At 38.6% G+C, this 20,991-nt stretch overlaps 4 protein-coding genes, 1 long non-coding RNA gene and 1 other non-coding gene across 7 annotated transcripts; 5 read left to right on the top strand and 1 right to left on the bottom strand.

Moving 5' to 3' along the window:
- Window positions 1-246: 246 nt before the first annotated feature.
- Window positions 247-1,127, bottom strand: LOC148923840 (uncharacterized). Its single transcript, XR_016132694.1, has 2 exons — window positions 574-1,127; window positions 247-499 (listed from the first exon to the last, which is right to left on the bottom strand). It is a non-coding gene; the product is annotated as an uncharacterized LOC148923840 (long non-coding RNA).
- A 1,881-nt stretch (window positions 1,128-3,008) lies between these two features.
- LOC125198548 (transcription factor bHLH47-like) lies at window positions 3,009-4,550 on the top strand. 2 transcript variants are annotated; one of them, XM_048096864.2, is made up of 4 exons: window positions 3,009-3,225; window positions 3,468-3,574; window positions 3,667-3,794; window positions 3,982-4,550. In XM_048096864.2, the coding sequence occupies exons 1-4, from the start codon at window positions 3,173-3,175 to the stop codon at window positions 4,342-4,344; spliced, it is 651 nt and encodes a 216-aa protein (XP_047952821.1). In that variant the 5' UTR covers window positions 3,009-3,172; the 3' UTR covers window positions 4,345-4,550. The 2 variants fall into 2 exon arrangements, with proteins under 2 accessions (XP_047952821.1, XP_047952820.1); XM_048096863.2 differs by having other exon boundaries at window positions 3,017-3,225; window positions 3,468-3,583.
- An 881-nt stretch (window positions 4,551-5,431) lies between these two features.
- Window positions 5,432-13,009, top strand: LOC125198537 (thyroid adenoma-associated-like protein). The gene is made up of 4 exons (XM_048096845.2): window positions 5,432-8,931; window positions 9,062-9,312; window positions 9,655-10,251; window positions 10,548-13,009. Exons 1-4 carry the CDS (start codon window positions 5,566-5,568, stop codon window positions 12,928-12,930), a joined length of 6,597 nt encoding a protein of 2,198 aa, XP_047952802.1. The 5' UTR covers window positions 5,432-5,565; the 3' UTR covers window positions 12,931-13,009.
- A 98-nt stretch (window positions 13,010-13,107) lies between these two features.
- Window positions 13,108-16,529, top strand: DEG8 (Trypsin family protein with PDZ domain-containing protein). The gene is made up of 13 exons (XM_048096903.2): window positions 13,108-13,381; window positions 13,459-13,601; window positions 13,782-13,867; window positions 13,970-14,068; window positions 14,171-14,237; window positions 14,470-14,545; window positions 14,697-14,763; window positions 15,016-15,233; window positions 15,329-15,396; window positions 15,524-15,603; window positions 15,717-15,803; window positions 15,896-16,003; window positions 16,218-16,529. The coding sequence occupies exons 1-13, from the start codon at window positions 13,224-13,226 to the stop codon at window positions 16,344-16,346; spliced, it is 1,386 nt and encodes a 461-aa protein (XP_047952860.1). The 5' UTR covers window positions 13,108-13,223; the 3' UTR covers window positions 16,347-16,529.
- A 2,454-nt stretch (window positions 16,530-18,983) lies between these two features.
- Window positions 18,984-20,808, top strand: LOC125198576 (protein FEZ-like). Its single transcript, XM_048096896.2, has 3 exons — window positions 18,984-19,402; window positions 19,557-19,834; window positions 20,119-20,808. The coding sequence occupies exons 1-3, from the start codon at window positions 19,216-19,218 to the stop codon at window positions 20,629-20,631; spliced, it is 978 nt and encodes a 325-aa protein (XP_047952853.1). The 5' UTR covers window positions 18,984-19,215; the 3' UTR covers window positions 20,632-20,808.
- Window positions 20,809-20,911: 103 nt separating this feature from the next.
- On the top strand, window positions 20,912-20,991 carry TRNAL-CAG (transfer RNA leucine (anticodon CAG)). The gene has a single exon. It is a non-coding gene; the product is annotated as a tRNA-Leu (tRNA).

Genomic DNA, 20,991 nt, shown 5'->3' with positions numbered 1-20,991 from the left:
CAATCAGTTCTAATTTTTTTGCTTGAAGTTCCATTCTTTGTTTACCAAAATGGAATAGTATTTTATTTAAGTCTAAATGGAATAGTTTATAAATTTTAAAGATGAATATATTCTTTTATAAATCAGATTTGGTTGAGATGATAATTATATTTATTTTTATTTATAAGTGTTAAATTTTTTAAATCAGAAAAACTCAAATTTCATACTCATACATTTAAATTTATAAATTAAATTTTTTAGAGAAAATCAGAAAATATTGAAAGTTTGTATTTATGGGCTATAACCCTTTAGTTTTATTCTGATAAATCTACAAACTAAAATAAAAAGACTTGATACAGCAGTAATTTTATTTTGTATTCTAAACTAAGCCCGTGTATTTACTTGTTCAGTAGTCTATACTGTACATGGATGGATACACAACTTTGATGCCGATTCCAACAAAACTGCAGACTGCAAAGCTTCCCACACCTCAAGTCCTTAACCAATTGATTTCATGCGCCTTTTATCACACAAAAAGAGAAAATTAATGAATGAAACAGTACTTTTTTTAAGTGAAATGGAGATTGGAGGCACCTGAAGTGAGAGGAAGGGAGCCGAGAGGCGAGGCAGGTAACATATGCCTTGGAAAGAGGCGTGCGCCACAAAATCCATCTTCACCGAGACGAGAATCCTCTGCTCTGAGCCTCAAAATCTGAGTATGCGCCCTCACTTTCTTCCCAGCCACCACCTTCGCCACCGTCCTCGGCCGCCGACGCCGCCCCACGTCGACCGCTTCCTTGTGCCTCTCTTCATCCATCCCCACCACGAAGTCCTTCTCCGCCCGCACAGGAAGCAATCTACCTTTTTCAACTTCATTCATATTCATTCAAGTCAACACAAAGCTAAAATAAACACACACACAACAGATACAGAATTGAATTAAGAGTGAATGATGAATGCATGGAATTGGGATTTATCATTTATATATGATGAGGGATCAGGAGTGCGGTACACTTAGCGAGGCGGATAGAGGTTCCATATGAGATACGCTTTTTGGATGTGAGAGATGGGAAGTGGGCACGTGTGCTAATGTGAGAGAGAGGATTGGTGGATGGGTGACACCTTGGGATGGGTGACGGCTGGGATTGAAGTTGGGGCTGGTCGTTTCGGTGGGTGTAGGGTTATTTGGTGCTACGCCACGTCGACCTACTCTCAATACACACGCTCACGCCAACTCCAATTCATTGCTTTTAATTATTTCTTTTTTACCAGAAAAATACAATAATAATCATATTTACCCGATACGTGTGCAAGATTTGATTAGGACTTGTCCAAATAGTATTACACCCCTTCTAATTTAAAATCTGACGCGAAAATTGTGGATTGTAAGGCTTATTTATTTAAAATAGAAAAAAAAAATAGACTTTAAATTATAGATGCACTCAAATGACAAATGAGATATATTCATGGATGAAATGAATATAGCTTTTGATTTGTAAATACCGTTTATAAGATATAAGAAAATTAAATTAAAAAATTATTAAAAACTAGTAGTAGTATAAAATTTTAAAATGAGATGCCGAGGTGCCTTTTGGTGGTCGCTAATAAGCCCACAATGCGTCCTCACTAAATTACTGGTCAGCCCAACTATCTACCAAAAATCTAGTCCATCTCCCTTAAGCGCCCATCACAATAGTCTTTTTCCTTTCAAAAACTTTATTATTATTTTTATTTATCTTCAGATAACTCATACTCCCTCCGTCCCCGATTAAAAGTCACACTTTTTCATTTCGGTTCGTCCCTAATTAAGAGTCACACTTCATTTTTACCACAAATAGTAAGGAGGTCCCACCTTCCACTAACTCAATTCACTCACATTTAATTATAAAACCAATATAAAAAAATGAGTCTCACATTCCACTAATTTTTTCAACCAACTTTTCTCTAAATTTCTTAAAACTCGTGTCCGGTCAAAGTGTGACTCTTAATCGGGGACGGAGGGAGTACTTTCTAATTATTATATGAATTAGAGTCGTTTTACTGCTTATAGTAAAATAAGTTTCATCGTCTCATATCTCGCCTTTCTTATTACTTTTCTGATATCCTTCTAAAATTAAATGTTTATAATCATCTACTCCCTCTGTCCCAAGATAAGTGACCACAAACTTTTTGGCACGAGATTTAAGGAAATGAGGTTTTGTTAATAAAGTGGAAAGTGAATAAAGTAAGAGAGTTAATAAAGTAGAGAGAAAAAGTAAGAGAGAAAGTACCAAAAAAGGAAATGAGTCACTTATATTGGGACGTTACAAAAAGAAAATGAGGTTTTGTTAATAAAGTGACCCTCTCAAAATCTCTCACATCCTTCTACATCATCATCCTTTGTCAATACTACAAGCACAAACTCATATTGAATCTACGTAAACCTCCTATTTTTAGGGAATATGATTTCTCTAACAATGAGAAAGATCTTTATTACTCTGGCAGTATGTCGATATTCACACTCACGATACTAGCTTAGTTTGTTCAAATCCAATTATAGGAATATGACCCAACTCATTTAGTCTCTCATATCTTTCTACGTTTCTTTTCCTTTTTTATAAAACCTCTACGATTCTGTTCATCATCATGTGTCCTCTATCCGACAAGTTATGAGATTGACTAGATTTTAACGAAAAGTCATAGGAGTAATCTAATTTTAACAAATGTAAAAGAATGCGGTTAAAATAGTTAGTTATATGTGGGGAAAGTAAGTTAGTGCCAGGATGAGATTTGTTTAGCAAATATAATGAAATACTATTATTTATTAATCGAGGGAGTTTTATGTTAACGTTTCAACTTTTTCTTCCTTACCCGAATTTATTTAGAATTTGTGATAATAAAATGCAGTTTAGTTTGATAAAATGTTTAATTCCATCAAATAATTTAAGTTAAAAAATTATACGTACTATTTATCTATCCTTTTAATAGAGACCGTCGTGTGTGAAGAACGTGGTAGCCGTCCACACTCCATTTGCCACCGTCGATGTCGCTAGTACCTCAGAAGGGTATATTAGTAAATCTGTTGATACCGTGACGCGCTCACGCGTCGGTTGTTCCGAGGCGCGCGCCATCCACACGCCCAGGCGTGGCGTCCTCACCCAATTCTGTTTTATTTCATCTCAATTAATTCCTCACCATTTCGCCGCCTCATCCAATGGCTTCTCAATCTGCGGATTCAGCTGATCATCGCCTCAAAACTCCCTCAAGGTGTCTATGGTTTCCATTCCTTCATTTAATTGCGTTTTTTACTACCTTGCAAATGGAAATTCGACGGTATTTCGTTAGGTTAATTATAGCTTCAATTTAAATTTTTTATCATTTTATTCACATGATGCAGAAATGCTTTCTTTATTATTAATCTTTGAATTTGTGATTAAGATGAATCCTTGTCTCATTTATCGAACTACTGTAGTGTAACTTGTGCTTTAAATGCCATTGCCGTTTCTCAGTAAAAATAATGTTGGAAAAGTTCCACGGAAAATTCACAAAGCTGCGAGGGAGAAGCTGAAACGCGCCAGCATGAATGAGTTATTCTCAGATTTGGGGAAGACACTTGGTATATCTGGTAATCTAAGTTTTTATGAACCTCAAATTCAGTTTGAATAGGATGTTAGTTTGAGGATTGTTATTGTTATGAATGCAATTCAGATGTGGATCATCAGAACAACGGCAAGGCATCTATGCTGAGAGAGACGATCCGGCTCCTCGGTGAATTGGCTACTCAGATGGACAGCCTGAAAAAGGAGAATGCAACTCTCTTATCTGAATATAATTATGTAAGATCTTGACTGATGCATTTTTTAGATGAATCCTTCTTTGTTTGTTACTTAAATAATCATGACTGATTAACATTCTTATAATTGTGTTTCCTGCTTTGTTAACCAAACCGATTCACAAAATTTGGTGTCTTTCAATTCTTGGAATATCGTCTGAGCAATCTTGGTGTGTGAACTGTGATGTCAGATCACAGCTGAGAAGAACGAGCTCGTCGAGGAAGCTTCTGGTTTAGATGCTCAAGTGAAGGGGCTGAAGAGAGAAATAGACGAGAGGGCTATCTGTTCAAACGCACATGTTTCTCAACCATCGACAACACAGTTACCCGAGGGCCATGTTGCAATGCCACTCGTCGGGCATGCCTCAGAGGCGGCAGCCCCTGTCGTTGGTCCTGTGCTGGTCGTGCCATTGCATCACGAGCCACAACTCCAAGGCTTCCCTAACCCCTTCCCAGGTATGGATGGGGCGAAGGTTCCCTCTGGTGTGAGCAAACCGCGCCCCCGTTACCCTTCGTCGTCTGATTCATGGCCTTCTCATATTCTCACCAAGTAGTGTAGAGTTGAATGGGATGGTTGAAGATGTTTCATAGTTAGTCAGGCAGCTTTAGTGCTGAAATGAGGATCAAATGGAGCATTTTGATTTTTGAGTTAGAATTCGATTTTCTTTGTATATTGGTTAGTATAGTATATTAGTTGAGGGATGCAAATCTTGTAGGGAACCGTCATTTATTCTGTAAATTGTTTCTACTTTGATAAAAAGTCGTGATTAAAACCGTAGTATAACGGTATAAAAAATGAGATAAAAAAGCAAAATTAAAATATAAACATCTAACATAATCTAAATCAAAACATACACATCGAGGATAGAAAGAGGGAGGAAGAGATAGAGGAGACGACGGCACAGAGAAGAAGATGAAGAGAGACGAAGTTGTGTTTCGCATAGACATGATAGGAAAATATATGAACTTATAGTAACAATATAAAATTGACACTATTGAAGGCGTCTGATATTATTTATTTACAAATTACAAATAGGCAGTACTACTCCATAAGCTTTGTGATAGAAATGATGTCATTTTATATGTCGAATTATATTTAAATTTAGTTCCAACACTTTCATAACAAATTCTCTCTAGCACTTGCTAATTCCATGTGTTTAATTTGTTGTTGTTGATGATTCGATACTTTTGTTTTTGTTTTGTAACATTTGCACATTGCTAAATAGAGAGTAATATTTTTTAAAACACATCCAAAGCACGAGATAAAAGGAAAATTTACATATGTAATTGCTAATAAAGATTTGGGTCTAATTTTTGGTCCCTTATCGTTTCATTTTTACTTTGAAATTGTGTATTAACTCTTCACTTTGTCATTTTTTTCAAACCTTAATTTAAATTTGTGCACATACCTTAGTTATTGTAAATATCGTCAGTTACGCATCTCGCACGAATCCAGTGTATAAACCTTAATTATTGTAAATGTCGTCAGTTACGCATCTCGCACGAATTCAGTGTATAAACCTTAATTATTGTAAATATCGTCAGTTAGGCATCTCGCACGAAAGAAAACAGAATCCCAGGGGCGTAATTGCCAATATCAATATTTAACCAAATAACAATTAGTTGGTCTTTATTTTATTGAAGAGCAAAACCCTAATAAAACAAGTCAGAATCTTTTCATTGCGGACAATAAAACTCCAAACTTCCGCCGCCGGCCACTTTCCCCACCGCCTCACGCCGGCAGTCTCGAAGTTCAAGCCATCTCGCCTCAAATCATGTCAGCGAAATGGCGTGCCATACAGCACCGCCACAAATACACTTACAGCGCGGTGCTGTTCCCGCCACACTTCACTGAGGCATTGAATCAAACACCTGATCGGTCCGCCTTCTTCTCCGAACTCAACCACCTAATTTCACTCAACTCCACCTATGCCCAGCTCGAACACGTCAAGAAAGTCGCTGCAGCGTTTTCCACTCTGCTCTCCGTCCCAAACGCCGACGAAAACGCAGTTTCCTCTGCGGTGAAGTTGTACTTGGAGATTCTCTTCCTGGAGAACTCGTTGCCGTTGCATAGGACATTAGCTTCTGCTCTTGCCAAGTGCAAGTACCACCGGAATTTGATCGAGGATTGCTTCCGGCTGCTCTGCGAAGAGTATGGCGGTGGGAGAAATGCTAGCAACGGTTCGAGATTCTGTGTTTCAAGAGCAGCGCTGTCGATGATGGGCACGCCCAAATTGGGGTATGTGGTTGAAGTGGTGGAGCAATGCGCCATTTTGGTGGCTTTGGATGTGATTTCTGGATTGCAGAGCATTGTTAAAGAAACGGATGAGCTATCTCGGCCTTCTCCGATTGTAATGGAGCAATGCCAGGAGGCACTCTCGTGTATGTACTACCTGCTTCAGCGCTTTCCCGAAAAGTTCTATGACAGTTTGAGTGATCAGAGTGTGATGGAGATGGCTTTTTCGAGTGTTTTGAGCATATTGAAGTCGGCAGCGTTTTCTAGGGACTGCTTTGTGGCAGCTGGAGTGTGTTTCTGTGCAGCCTTGCAGGTGTGCGTGAGTCCAGATGATCTTGGTGTTTTTGTTATGCATGGTATATTTAGTCAGCCTGGTGTTCGAAATCTTGATATCAGCCTTGATGCTGTGGTAGAGAAAATACCATTTAAGGGTAATTTGGTTAATGAGATACTTGGTTTTTCAACTCTTAGTAGACTTTGCTTGATAAGAGGAGTACTGACCGCAGTTTCAAGAACAGTTCTTGACACACGTTACATTATGGCAAGTGAGGGCTGTGTAGAATCTGGTGCCGGGGCTTCCACGGTCAAGACAATACTTTATGATGCTATTTTGCCTGAATTATGTTTCTGTGCTGAAAATCCTAGAGATGGTCATTCTAATTTTCATACATTAACTGTGATGCAAATATGTCTGCAGCAGATAAAAACATTACTATTAGGTGATAGTATTGGAAATGCGGATAATTATGATCCAATACCTGAGGAGATGGGTGCAAGGATATTAAAGATAGTGTGGAATAATTTGGAAGACCCTCTAAGTCAAACTGTAAAACAAGTTCATCTTATTTTTGATCTCTACTTAGACATCCAATCATGCCTTCATTGGGCGGATGGTAGTGAGAATATTAAGATGTTCTTGAGGAAGATTGCATCTGATCTTCTCTGTCTAGGGCCACGTTGCAAGGGAAGATATGTTCCTTTAGCCTCCTTGACCAGGAGGTTGGGTGGTAAAGCTATTCTAGAAATGAATCCGGATTTGCTGTTCGAAACTGCAAATGCTTACATTGATGATGATGTTTGTTGTGCTTCCACAACATTTCTCAAGTGTTTGCTTGAGTGTTTAAGAGATGAATATTGGAGCAGTGATGGTATTGAAAATGGGTATACAAAATATAGACGTCTCTGCTTGTTGCCATTTTTACAAGGGCTTGCTTTTGGAGTCGCCAAGCTGCGCTCCAACTTGAATACTTATGCGTTGCCAGCTCTACTTGACCTTGATTTGGACAGCATATTCTCTATGCTCACATTAATAGGGATTGAAGGGGATGCTAGCTCCTTAGGGCTTAGCGGAGATGACGGCTTCTTATCTGCCTCCGCAGATGTCAGTTCCACAGATATAACTTTAGGACTTGAACAGCGAATTGCAGTTTTGGTATCATTACTCAAGGTATCTCGTGGACTTGCACTTATGGAAGGAGACATTGATTGGTATGACTATTCAGTACTATCCCATGAAGGTGCACTACTTGATATGGAGAATAGTAATTTACACTGTGTTGTTTTAGTGAAGGGCATAGATGTTAAAATCCCAGTCAAATGGCTCGTATTAGCTTTGACTCATATAGATGAGTCACTTCGCATGGATGCAGCAGAAACTCTATTCTTAAACCCAAAGACGGCCAGTCTGCCTTCACCTTTGGAACTTAGCCTGATGAGAAGAGCTATACCTCTGAACATGAGATGTTGCTCTACTGCTTTTCAAATGAAGTGGAACAGCTTGTTCAGAAAGTTCTTTTCTCGTGTCCGAACAGCATTGGAGAGACAGATTAAGCTTGGTGCATGGACACCTCTTCCTTCTTGGAGTCCAAAAGGAGAGGGTTTATTTATAGGAGCTGAGGAAACCCGAATACACAGGGCGGATTATCTTTTTTATTTTATAAAGTGGTTTAGTCGTTTTTTATTCTTTTCCTGCTATCCTTCTGCTCCATATGAGAGAAAGACAATGGCTATGGAGCTCATACTGATAATGTCGAATGTTTGGCCTGTTGTTCCAACTTTGCATGGAAATGGGGATGGATTTTGTTTAACAAACAATCTGTATCCGTACAGTAAAGGTTATACATCACCTGATTCAACCTTGCTGCTTGTTGGGTCGATTGTTGATAGTTGGGATAGATTGAGAGAGTGTTCACTTCAAATTTTACTTTATTTTCCTACTCCACTTCCTGGCATTTGTAGTCCCGAATCTGTCCGCCAGGCAGTTATATGGGCCAAAAAGCTGATCTGCAGTCCACGTGTACGTGAAAGTGATGCTGGAGCTCTGACTCTACGGCTTCTTTTCAGGAAGTACGTGTTAGATCTAAGCTGGATTGTCCAGCCATCGTCTAATGTTGTCTCATTATGTTCTGAGGCTGAACAGTCACATGGGGCATATCAAATTTGCACACCCAGCTCTCCTGTTGTAAGTTATATGACATCACTTATTGATTGGTTGCTTGCTGCTGTGGAGGATGCTGAGAAAAATCTTTCAGAAGCATGCAAGAATAGTTTTGTTCATGGTATATTACTCGCCCTTCGCTACACATTTGAGGAACTGGATTGGAATTCCAATGTATTTCAGAATAGGAATGCTGAAATGAAGCATTTATTCGAAAGACTCTTGGAGTTGGTCATGAGAATAACTACCTTGGCCCTTTGGGTAGTCTCTGCTGATGCTTGGCACTTACCTGAGGACATGGAAGAAATGATGGATGACGAGGCATTGACTCTGGAGATTCCTAATGAGATTGATTCATCTGCCTCAGATTCTCAGATTGAGGTAAACGTTGAAAAAATGGCAGAGGAGGAGGAGATTAAGCCCTCTGAACAGATTGTTATGGTTGGTTGCTGGCTTGCAATGAAAGAGGTAATCTTAACATTACTGATTTCAATTATATTTCGCATAACTGTGAAAATGGTGACTATCAATAGAATTAACAGAGCTTTGTTGCTAGCACTGATAACTTTTCTACTAATTATTTTCAACTTATTTCTAGGTGAGCCTTCTCCTCGGCACGGTAATTAGAAAAATTCCCTTACCCACTTCAGATGAAATGAGGAAATCAATCTCTGCTGCTGATGAGTCCACTCTGCCATCTGATGCACTGCTTGATATACAACAACTAGAGACAATTGGCAACCATTTCTTGGAAGTCCTCCTCAAAATGAAACATAATGGTGCCATTGATAAGACAAGGGCTGGGTTCACAGCTCTTTGTAACCGCTTGCTTTGCTCTAATGACCCTAGGTAATGTGATGAAGTTCTTTTATCAACTGATGAAAAGGAGTGTGTTCATATCATAATTTGTTATTTCCATGCGTTTGAATGCTCATTTTTGTTCTTGCAATGCTTCCTATTTGGATTCTCCTGGTCTTTCTCTCGTTATTTCTAAAGAGTACCGATAATTATATATTACTCCTTGCTTGTGTGCACATAGCTAACCAATTCAATAGGGCCCTGATAAGTGATACCTCAAGTATATGTTCAAAGGCGGCGTTTGGGTGCCAAATTTTAGATCCACTTATACAAATTACTTGGAGACTCTGAATGGAAGTAACATGTTTGATTTTACTGCTGCTTCATGTGCAGGCTATGTCAATTGACAGAGTCTTGGATGGAGCGATTGATGGAAAGAACTGCGGCTAAGGGACAAACAGTGGACGACCTCTTAAGAAGAAGTGCGGGTATACCTGCAGCATTCATTGCCTTTTTTCTCTCGGAGCCTGAGGGAGCACCAAAAAAACTACTACCAAGGGCACTACGGTGGCTATTAGATGTAGTTACGAACTCTTTAGCCGATCAACTAAAAGCAAGCAGCATTGATGGTGTCTCTTGCAATGGGTCCTTGTCCAAGTCTAGCCAGGCAAATGGCAGCCCTCCAGCTTCTGTTACAAATGGCTATGTAGAAATGTCAAAGTTTCGGGATGAGGGTGTTGTTCCCACTGTGCATGCTTTCAATGTTCTTAGGGCAACTTTCAATGACACGAACCTGGCCACTGATACATCAGGTTTTTCTGCGGAGGCGTTGATAATCTCAATACGTTCCTTTTCTTCTCCATATTGGGAGGTTCGCAACAGTGCTTGTCTTTCATATACTGCTTTGGTACGTCGGATGATTGGATTTCTAAATGTACAAAAAAGAGATTCTGCGAGGCGAGCTATAACTGGGCTTGAGTTTTTTCACAGGTAAGATTCTTTAATCACAATTATTATTTTGTAGTAATTCTTTTTTACTCCATTTGTTAGGGGTGGGTGAAGTGTAGTAACTGCTACACCTGGTAATATTGTTCTCTGATTGGGTCTTACATAACTCCAATTATTGATGCTCCAATGTGTGTGTTATCAAAAATCAAATGCATAATGATTGTTAATTAGTCCTTCCTCTATGTTTGTTCCTTCCAAAAATTTGATCATACTTTTTTCTATTTTCATCTTTAGAATGTGGTTATGTTATTTGACTTATTCTTTGCCTTTCACTGTAGGTACCCTACATTGCATTCGTTCTTTCTCAATGAACTGAATGTAGCTACCGAATCACTTTCAGAAGGCTCTTCAGATGAGTTGGGATCCAACTTGAAAAATAATGTACACCCAAGCTTATGTCCAATGCTGATATTTTTGTCTCGGCTCAAACCTTCTCCGATTTCGAGTGAAACAGGAGATAGTTTGGAACCTTTTCTTTTCATGCCATTCATCAGGAGGTGTTCTTTCCAAAGCAACCTCCGAATTCGTGTACTTGCAGCTAGAGCTTTAACAGGTCTAGTATCCAACGAGAAACTGCAAATTGTGTTGCTTAATATTGCTTCGGAGCTGCCTCATGAGAGAAGCAACTGTTCATCCAGTAATGAGACATCCTGTTCTTTCAATTCGATTCACGGAATGTTACTGCAGCTGAATGCTCTGATTGATACCAATTGTAGAAACTTATCTGATCCCTCTAAAAGGGATACTGTTCTGCATGAATTGATTCAAATCTTAGCAACACGATCATGGATTGCAAGACCAAGACAGTGTCCCTCCCCTGTTCTTAACGGCTGCATGGTAAAGCTACTCGACAATATGCTCAGTATTGCAGGAACCTGTGAAGCGAGCAAAAGTGCTGATACTATTTGGAACCTCGTCTGGGAGTTATCTTCAGAATGTTTAGATTTAGAACCTGCTGGTTGCCCGTTGTACTTTGATCCAACTATTCAAGAACTCCGCAAGCAAGCTGCAACGTCCTACTTCAATTGTATTTTTGCTACATCTAAAGATATTGCTGAAGATGAAATTGTGGTCGGAAGGGCTTCCTCCACACCTGTTACTAGTTTGATGAGAGCAGTTGGAAACGAGGCTGTCTATAGCAGATTTCAAGAAAGGCTCATTCGCTCCATGTCGGATGCATCATATGAAGTGCGAATTTCCTCGTTGAAGTGGCTTTACTTGTTCCTGAAGAGAGGGAAATATACAGGTAATACTTGTGGGGATCAGTTCTACTGCGAGACTCTGAAAATGTGCCTGACTAATATCAATCTTCAAGATACGCTTGTGAAGCTTCTTATTTCAGAGAGACATCATAGATGCGTGCATTATCTTCTTAAAAATCTTTACACCTGGAACTCACTTAAATTTGAAGACAACCACCCCAGCCCGGAACCAAGATCCATTTGTGATATGGACCGCTCTTCAGTATTCAAGTTGTGGAACAATTTAGTTTCCCTGTTCAAGATTACAAGGCATGCGAAGACTCGACAAGCACTCATCTGCTGCTTGGGAGTGTGTGCAAAGAGAATTTCCACCTTATGTATGAACTTCATCTCCTCTGAAGTAGAGATGGAGACTGATCCAAGCAGAGTATTTTCTGATTTCTATGATGCATTGCGTTATTTTGTGGATCTGATTGAGCAAAACAGTGATGCTTCAGAGCCCGTTACCATGAGAAAGGCGGCTGCAGAGTCAATGATAGCTTCTGAAATACTGAGTCATGCTGCGCCCCTCGGATCTTTGATCTACAACCATCCAATCTCTAACGGGGACATCTCTTCTCGTTTCAAACAGGAAGAGGCCATCAAAATGTACAGTCGCAGAGTCCTCAATCTATGGCTGGCGTGCATAAGGCTTCTGGAGGATGAAGACGTCGGCCTCAGAAAAAAACTTGCTTTGGATGTGCAGAAGTCTTTCCTCTCTGGAGAGCCAACTGAAGACTTCGAACCTGCTGCAGGCACGAGCCAAGTAGAGAAAGTGATCGAATCGTGCTTCGAGCATCTCTCAACAGTCTTTGGCCACTGGATCGATTATATGGACTATCTATGCTGCTGGGTTATGAACATCGCAAACCACACTAACTATGTCTCATCGGGTGGAGACCTTGTGAGGCAGGTCTTTGACAAGGAGATCGACAACCATCACGAAGAGAAGCTCCTAATCTGCCAGCTATGCTGCTCGCATCTGGAAAGGATTCCAGTCGCAAAGATGAGCGAGGCGAGGGATCTTCTGCAGAAATGGAGGAGCAGATTCTTCGAACAGATGATGGCGTTCATACATGATCACGTCGAGAGAAGGCAGCGTGATGATTGGATCGGAGGAGTTGGCAATCACAAAGACACATTTCTACCACTTTATGCTAATCTGTCAGCATTTTATGCTCTGTCACACTGCCTCTTGGAAGAAGAAGATGAAAGCAGTCGCCAACGTATGCTCGGGGACGTTTCTGCACTCGGAGAGGCGATGACGCCTTTCCTGTGCAACCCTTTGATATCGAACCTTTATCTGGCAGTTGTCAAGTCCCATGAGAAGGATTTGGGGGAAAAAACAGAAAACTTGAACCAGAAATGGAGAGAGAATAATATCCTCTGGGGTGAATTCAATCCTTATTTTTTATTATGATAGGGGAAAACATTATATTTTTGTAACATCTTCTAATGACTGTTTTTCTTTTTGCCTTAATCAATACAAGGTTTGATAATTAATCCCTCCATAAAAATAAAAATTACAGAAAACAAACAAGAAAAAAAAGGTCGCTTTATAAGTAAAAGTCGCTGCTTGAAAGAGCGACTCTATCTCTATACTGAAATTGTGTTCATCTTCTTCAACTGCGACGGCAACCACTCAAGCAGACACCATTTCCGATTCGATTCTCTTTGTTTCTTCAACTTCCACGAAATTAATCAAAAGCAAAAATGCAAGCAATAATCATATGCAGCACTTCAGCAATTCCGCCTCTCAAATCCCTCACATTTACCTCCACTATCATCTCCGGCAAACTCCTCCCCTTTCTCGGCCGCCGCAAGCTCTGCTGCGACGTCGTATCACGTCTTCCCGTTCCTCCTGCTCCACGGTGAAGTTACAGATTCACATAATTGATTAATTAATTTTTTAATTTCTACCATTCTTAAAAGCAGTGATTTCTTGCAGAGGCGACGGAAAAAACCACCTTGAAGTCGTCGACCAAAATTTAACGCCGGAGAATTTTCCCCAAACGACGCGCCGCACCTTATTTACACGTTTATTAATGTGCTTTAGCTATGGATATCTTATTTCTTCGAGGTATTGTCCAGGTTTGCACCTATCCATTTTCCTTTTAGATATCCATATAAACTTTTTTCAAGACTCGGTTTTTATTATTATGGTGGATGGTGGATTTGGACAAGGCTTCGATTGCACATTGATATACCCTAATCAAGCATTATGTTTTAGATGCTAAATGGAGTAATAATTTAGGGATATGTATATTGCAGAAGCATATGCATTGGGAGATCCATCAGTGACAGTTGAACAAGTGACACCTTCTGTTTTCCCTGCTGGGGCACTTTTCCCATCCGAGGTTGATTTTTCTTTGATGGTTCAGTTCTATTTGATAAGTTTTTTCACTAAGTTTATTTGAAACTTTCCATGGCAGGTGAATTGATGTGTGTATCCTTGACAGGAAAGAATTGTCAAACTATTTGAGAGGAATACCTATTCTGTTGTCAACATATTTGATGTAACTTTGCGGCCGCAGCTTAACATTACTGGCATGGTTGAGGTGAGACTTTTTTCGTCTGTGATATAACTCAACACTTATTCACAAGTGCACCGGTGCTGTGTTATATTCTTTGTAACAGAGGAAATGGTTGTGAATGTCTAGATTCCCGAGGGAAATGGTTCAGGAGTTGTCTGGGATGATCAGGGTCATATCGTGACAAATTATCATGGTAAGCATGTTTGTTGCTCAAACAAGTTATTTGATAGTTATAATGTTTACATTTTGGTTGAGCTATAATGAAGCTCATCTGATGGGAGTATGATTGAAATTTTGTTGTTGTTTCGTAAATGTCACTAACCAAGAGTAAAATGGAAACACATCACTGCACTTTTGATCAAATATCTCATCCATTTGCTCCTTGTGTATGAAGTGAATTGATTGTCTCTTTTTTCATTGACCAGTTATAGGAAATTCTCTTTCAAGAAATCCTAGCACAGGCCAAGTTGTTGCTCGTGTTAATATACTTGCTTCTGAAGGGTAAACCTAAAATAGCCTCCCTCCTTGGACTACTATTTACAGCTGTTCCACTTTGCATGTCATACTCCGAGCTCATACCTTTTCCCTTTCAAATTGTCTTTCTTGCTGATTTGCCCTTCTGTTTTCTTTTCTTCACTTTCTTCTCATGAAGGATACAGAAGAACTTTGAGGGTAAGTTAGTCGGTGCTGATCGTGCAAAGGATCTTGCTATATTGAAGGTTAATCCACTACCTATGTATTCTACTTTTTTGGACTTCTCTTTCACTAATTTGCTACTTCAAGTAACTTAGAATCTTGACTCCAGTTAATGTGATTCGTCATTAAAAACCTGCAATTATATTACAATTATATGTTTCTTATGAGCACATTCCAGCAAAAGTAACCTTCTGCAGTAGTTATGATTATGAACTGATGTGAAGCAAAATTAACTGGTTTATATAGGTGATGATGATACTCCTTTTTCGTACCAGGTTGAAGCCCCACAGGAGCTGTTGAGGCCTATCAATGTTGGTTCGTCTCTGTCTCTTAAAGTGGGCCAGCAGTGCCTAGCAATCGGAAATCCGTTTGGCTTTGACCACACGCTCACAGCTGGCGTCATTAGTGGTTTGAATAGAGACATAAACAGTCAAACTGGTGTTACGATAGGTGGAGGTATTCAAACTGATGCTGCTATCAATCCTGGAAACAGGTTCTAGTTTTGGTCATGGGATCTGTCTAGATGTTTGGTCTCAGCATAAAACTGTTTCCTTTAGGATTCGATCTTGTATTTTCTGTGATGTGCAGTGGTGGTCCTTTATTGGACTCTAAAGGAAATTTGATTGGGATCAACACTGCGATATTTACTCAGACAGGTTTGTTCTATCCACTCTCTCTCTCTCTCTCATGAATAAAAGAAGTTAGGCCGACATATATACACATTACTCTTGGAACATGGATAAATGGTGTCTTGTTAATTCATTTTTTAACGTGACACAATAGGTACATCTGCTGGTGTTGGCTTCGCGATCCCTTCATCAACTGTGGTAAAGATAGTTCCTCAGCTGATCCAGTTTGGCAAAGTATGTGTTTGCTTTTTAGGTCCCGGAATTCTATCTTATTTTTTACTAAGAGTATGGCACTCCAATTTATGGACGAAATTCAGTGTACTTATAATGTAATCAACGCATGCTAGGTTGTTCGAGCTGGTTTGAATGTTGAAATTGCACCTGATCTTATTGCGAGCCAACTCAATGTTCGAAAGGGAGCTTTAATTTTGCAGGTACTTCCTATTTTTCCCAATTAGTCATAATATTTTGATCTCAACGAAGAGGGAATCAATGATATTACCGCACCGTTTCTGCAACGCTGTAGGTTCCCAAAGATAGTTTAGCAGCTAAGGCCGGGCTTCTACCAACCACAAGGGGTTTTGCTGGTAATATAGTACTCGGTGACATAATTGTGGCTGTGAATGACAAACCCGTAAGCCCCTTTTCACTCCACTCACTTATCTATCCCTCTCATTTAGCAACGAACGATATCAGCATACCATATCAAGGTCTACTGCTTAGGACATTACCTCCATGCTATACACTATGCCACTTCTAGCATTCATTTTCTAACAAAAGCAACTTATACTATCAGTATTCGAAACTCGTGTTTCCTAAATTCTCAGTGTTGTATGATTTGGGTGCAGATAAAGAACAGGGGAGAGTTATACAAGACATTGGATGAGTATAATATAGGAGAGAAAGTAGTGTTCAAAATCCAGAGGGGCAATGACAATTTGGAGGTGCCATTTGTTTTAGAGGAAACTAAGGCATGATTTGGCCCTTCCTCTTCTTCACTGCAGCAAGCCATTGTTGGTGGAGTTGATCATTCTTTTTTCTTTTTATATGTTTTTTCCCTAATTTTCTAGAGTATAGTATGATTTGATAGAGACATATTTCTTGGTATATATTTGCACTTCCTTAAGCAGTTAAACAATCTCTGTCTTCAATCAAGAAAATGACTCTACAAATTGGATTGCTAGGATGTCATGTTTAAAGACAAATTTGGGGTAAATGTGAAATGGAATAAAGATTTTTGATGCTGTTCACATTAGATATGAGTATTCATCTTTCCATTTTTTAATAATGATTAAAAATGAGTCTAAACAAAGATTTATTACATGACACTGACTAATTAGGGACAGGTGATACCGACTAATAAGGGACTAATTAAGTGTATGTGAATATTAGGAGTACTATTTATTTTCCTCTATATATGTTTAAATAAGATTTTTTTTTGTAATATCATAATGGTCATTTAACCTTAAATCTTAATCACTCGAATTGTGTGAAAGAGAGAATTGTATGATAGCACGTATACATATTGACAAACAGAATTATTTAATTTTCTACATTTTGTTTTTTTAGGGCAATCAATTGTATCATTGTCAATGCGTAATCGAAATCGAATTTAGAAATCAAAGGGCATTTGTTTCCAAGATCCCATCAGCTGTTAATTATATGATTAACTCCTTAGTATTGTTAATTAGATCCTAAATTGCCTCAAATCCAATCAACTAATCAGGGCTGCCCAAGCCACTTTTATTTTTATTTTTTAGAATTTTTCTAATGTCATTATTTAACATTGAATTTGGCTTATTCTTAATTGTCAACTTCCATCTCAATTTTTTAAATATTTTTCCCTTTGTTTTATTCAAACACTATGTATCAGTACTTTCACATTAGAGTGCTCATCATGGTAATCTATGACTTGCAGATTTAAACATAATTTGCTAGAGTTTAAAACTCAAACTCGAATTCTTGTTTAGAAGAAACCAGTTTCAAATCTTGAATTTCTAACTTAAGTGGAGTAGTATATATTTGAAGATACAAATTGTTAAATTAATCTTGATTGAACTCAATTGGTTAGACAATTCCTCTCTAATTGTTCCAACTGTGTATTCAAACAAATTTGAATGAATAATAAAAACAGAAAGGGGTGAAAATCAAAATACACATAAATGGAGGAGATGGATGTAACTTAGGTTGTAAGAATTTGACCGATTCTTAATTAGTTTGTACGCATGAATTGCGAAGGCCAAGGCAACAGCCCCCACAAATTGTAAGAACAGACAAAGATGTAGTTTTAAATATTCTCAAACGAGGACAATACTTTTAATTTGGATCTATTATTATACAAACGAGCTAATGCTGCCAAACTACGAAGTTTGTAATCAAAGTGTCAACTTTTTACTGTTTTAGCATTTGACAAAATAAATAAGGATGAGCTCCAATTAGTTACATTTGAATTTTTTTTTTAAATGACTAAAATTAAAATGGTCCTTTATTTTTAGAAATACAAATTTAGCACCAAAAATAATGTCTTTAACCATTCGTTTTATTGTATAGCTAAGCTTAGATACTATACATTCAACTCGTTAATTTCAATAAATATCACTTTTAAAATCCAATCAAACAACAACGCCCCACAAAGTAGATTCTGCCTAAAATATTTTTGCAATAACATTTGTATTGTGTTAGAATTACATAAGATTCCACTTTTAGTCAAGCAGTCAACGCTAGTAGCTCAACTGCTTATTTCTTGAAGTTCGGTAAGCAGTATTAAGAGGGTTATTTATTTCCCATTAAAGGCAAAAGATGATACCACTTAGGCAGTAGTTAATGCTGTTTGTTTAACCATAATCGGCAAGTATATAAATTATTTGTTGTTATAATATACTTAAGCGTGAAAATATCAAACTTCGCAACTTAATTACCCTTCAAAGCCATGTGATAATAATAAAAAATAAGTAAAAATATATGCACATGCAATATAAAAACCTAAAATTAAATGACTACACAAATTTTCTAATCAAATTAAAACTAGTGTCACAAGTACATAGAAGTCTGTCCTTTTACATGAGTTTTTAGAAAATATGTGAATAAAAAAGTTAGTAGAATATAAGATTTATTTACTATTAATATTTATAGTAAAAGTGAAACGAGATTCAGGTGAATGAACTCATCGAAATGACAAAAATTACTCATATTGCCTGATGGAAGGAGTAAATGTAATTACTACAATTAAAACAAGGCAAAATATGAATATGACAAGAAATGTAAATACTCATATCTTTGCCCAAAGAAACCCTCGAAAACGTAATGCGATTGCCCATGCAAATCTCTATTGCCCTAAATGATGAAGTAAAATTAAAGGAATCTCCACATCGAGTTCGAGAAATCCAGAAGATACAAGTCACGTGCTCACGTCTTGGATAAAAGAATGATGCAAGGAATAGAAGAATGGAATAGAATAGAAGCTCAATTTTGTATAGATCCAATGATATCATCAAACCATTATTTTATCTACACATTAAATTCTTGCAATATCTATAACCATATGTATGCATGTCTACCAAGATATTTTTCAAACACAACACATTCATACCAACATTAAACAACTAGTATATAGAAGGGTGCTTTGTCTCTAGTCTTTGATTTTAGTATGTGAGAGAAAATACAAACACCATATCCCCACACACAAATCAATCTTGTATTCTCATGGAGATCACAAATTTGGATCTCTATGAGTTCAAATACAAGTCCATGCCCTTGACTTAGGTTCTTCTATAGTTGTTTTTAAGAACACAACACCTCTTTCTTCAAACTAATTAATCATTTCTCTCTCAATCGATCTCTCTTGCCATGGATGAAAAGAATGAGTCTTCCGACAAGTGTGTGGATGATTTCATGCTACCGGGGTTTCGATTTCACCCGACCGATGAAGAACTCGTCGAGTTCTACCTCAAACGGAAACTTCAACATCGAACTCTTCCGATTGAGCTGATTAAGCAAGTGGATATATACAAGTATGATCCATGGGATCTTCCAAGTAAGAAAATAAGTTTTGTATTATGTTCTTATCCATGCATCATTAAATTATTATTATTACTAATGAAGAACAAGTCAATCTTTTATGTCTATAGAGACTATTCTCTTATATCTCTCTCTTTGTAACAAATTATTGTTGATTTAATTTGGGACAGAATTGGCCTCGACCGGGGAGAAAGAGTGGTACTTCTACTGCCCAAGGGACCGGAAATACAGAAACAGCACGAGGCCGAATCGCGTGACCGGGTCGGGTTTCTGGAAAGCTACAGGAACTGACCGGCCGATCTACTCCTCCGGTGGCCCAAGCTCCAAGTGCATCGGCCTAAAGAAGTCCCTCGTCTTCTATCGAGGCAGAGCCGCTAAAGGCATCAAAACCGATTGGATGATGCACGAGTTCCGCCTCCCCTCCGCCTCCACCACCCTCCCGCCAACTGTAAGTCATTTTCTTTCTCAAAATCACAAAGTTTGGTCAAATTCTGGTATGTTGAAAAATAATTAAGTTTGGATTTATTCAAACGTCCACGTGTGATATATTGTTGATGCTCATTTTAAATACGAGTTGAGGGCCTCATTTAACTCACTAGTGGTGAAGTCCAACATGTGATTTTTTTTATTGTCATATCAAATAATTGCGAAAAAAATCTAAACTTCATATATTTTTTGATTAATTTTAGAAAGTACGATGCGAACGAGAATTTGACCAAATTACATGTTCAGGGACAGGATTCATGGGCTATTTGCCGGATTTTCAAGAAAGCAAATTCCACAGCAAACAGGGCTGCTCTATCCCACACATGGGCAGCCGAAACGACGTCGCCCGACGCGTTCACCTTCACTCACTTCCCCTCCGACAACGACCCCAGCTTCTCCGCCAAGACATCCACCTTAACATCTGCAAATGGAGACTACTTCAGCTCTGGAAACCTCGTATTCTCCGAAGCGACAACCAACAAGAACACAGCCGACATGACCTCCGTGTACCTCAACCAGCCTCCGGCATTGCACCACCACTTCAACGGCGGATACTCCGCGATTGAAGCTAGCATCGAGGGCGAGGAGGATCAGAGAAAGAATCCGAGTGTGTGGGAGAATATTAGGGCGATGGGATTCCCATTCAGCCTGCCTCCGGCGGCGGCGGAGGAGGCGGTGGTTAATCTGCCGTGGGAATCGCCGCCGTGTCCAAGCGAGATGTCGTCGACGACGTACTCCACCAACAAGTGTTATATATAGTTATCTCTCTCTATATATGTGTGTGTGTGTGTTTGAATGAAGGTTGTAATAGTTTCCTTTCCAGCTCTGTTTTTGGCAAGGCAGAGCTTGTATAGAAACTATTTTTGCATTTCATGTGGATGTACAGTTCTCTCTCAACCAATGTGTTATTGTTCAATCAAATATGATGATTATTCATTTTTCATTTTTCATAACAAACCTTGCCACTTTGTTAACCAATTTTCAAATAACCTAATCCAAACATTATATATTAAATAATAATTAGAAGGTTAAACAACCAGTCAAGATGGCCGAGCGGTCTAAGGCGCCAGTTTCAGGTACTGGTCCGAAAGGGCGTGGGTTCAAATCCCACTCTTGACA

This window comes from Salvia hispanica, chromosome 6 (assembly GCF_029641045.1).
Source record: "Salvia hispanica isolate PSC_SH4W2 chromosome 6, Shi_PSC_v1, whole genome shotgun sequence".
Lineage (NCBI taxonomy): Eukaryota > Viridiplantae > Streptophyta > Magnoliopsida > Lamiales > Lamiaceae > Salvia > Salvia hispanica.
Note: the sequence above shows the minus strand (reverse complement) of the source record. Positions and strands in the feature narration are given on the sequence as shown.

Bases quoted from the DNA above. Each gene is read 5' to 3' on its own strand.
- LOC125198576 (XM_048096896.2), top strand. From the start codon at position 19,216: ATGGATGAAAAGAATGAGTCTTCCGACAAGTGTGTGGATGATTTCATG. The intron at 19,403-19,556 runs GTAAGAAAATAA...AATTTGGGACAG, and splicing joins TGATCCATGGGATCTTCCAA to AATTGGCCTCGACCGGGGAG. The intron at 19,835-20,118 runs GTAAGTCATTTT...TTACATGTTCAG, and splicing joins CCACCACCCTCCCGCCAACT to GGACAGGATTCATGGGCTAT.
- DEG8 (XM_048096903.2), top strand. From the start codon at position 13,224: ATGCAAGCAATAATCATATGCAGCACTTCAGCAATTCCGCCTCTCAAA. The intron at 13,382-13,458 runs GTGAAGTTACAG...GATTTCTTGCAG, and splicing joins CCCGTTCCTCCTGCTCCACG to AGGCGACGGAAAAAACCACC. The intron at 16,004-16,217 runs GTAAGCCCCTTT...ATTTGGGTGCAG, and splicing joins TGGCTGTGAATGACAAACCC to ATAAAGAACAGGGGAGAGTT.
- LOC125198537 (XM_048096845.2), top strand. From the start codon at position 5,566: ATGTCAGCGAAATGGCGTGCCATACAGCACCGCCACAAATACACTTAC. The intron at 9,313-9,654 runs GTAATGTGATGA...CTTCATGTGCAG, and splicing joins CTTTGCTCTAATGACCCTAG to GCTATGTCAATTGACAGAGT. The intron at 10,252-10,547 runs GTAAGATTCTTT...CTTTCACTGTAG, and splicing joins GGGCTTGAGTTTTTTCACAG to GTACCCTACATTGCATTCGT.
- LOC125198548 (XM_048096863.2), top strand. From the start codon at position 3,173: ATGGCTTCTCAATCTGCGGATTCAGCTGATCATCGCCTCAAAACTCCC. The intron at 3,226-3,467 runs GTGTCTATGGTT...GCCGTTTCTCAG, and splicing joins CGCCTCAAAACTCCCTCAAG to TAAAAATAATGTTGGAAAAG. The intron at 3,584-3,666 runs GTAATCTAAGTT...AATGCAATTCAG, and splicing joins GAAGACACTTGGTATATCTG to ATGTGGATCATCAGAACAAC.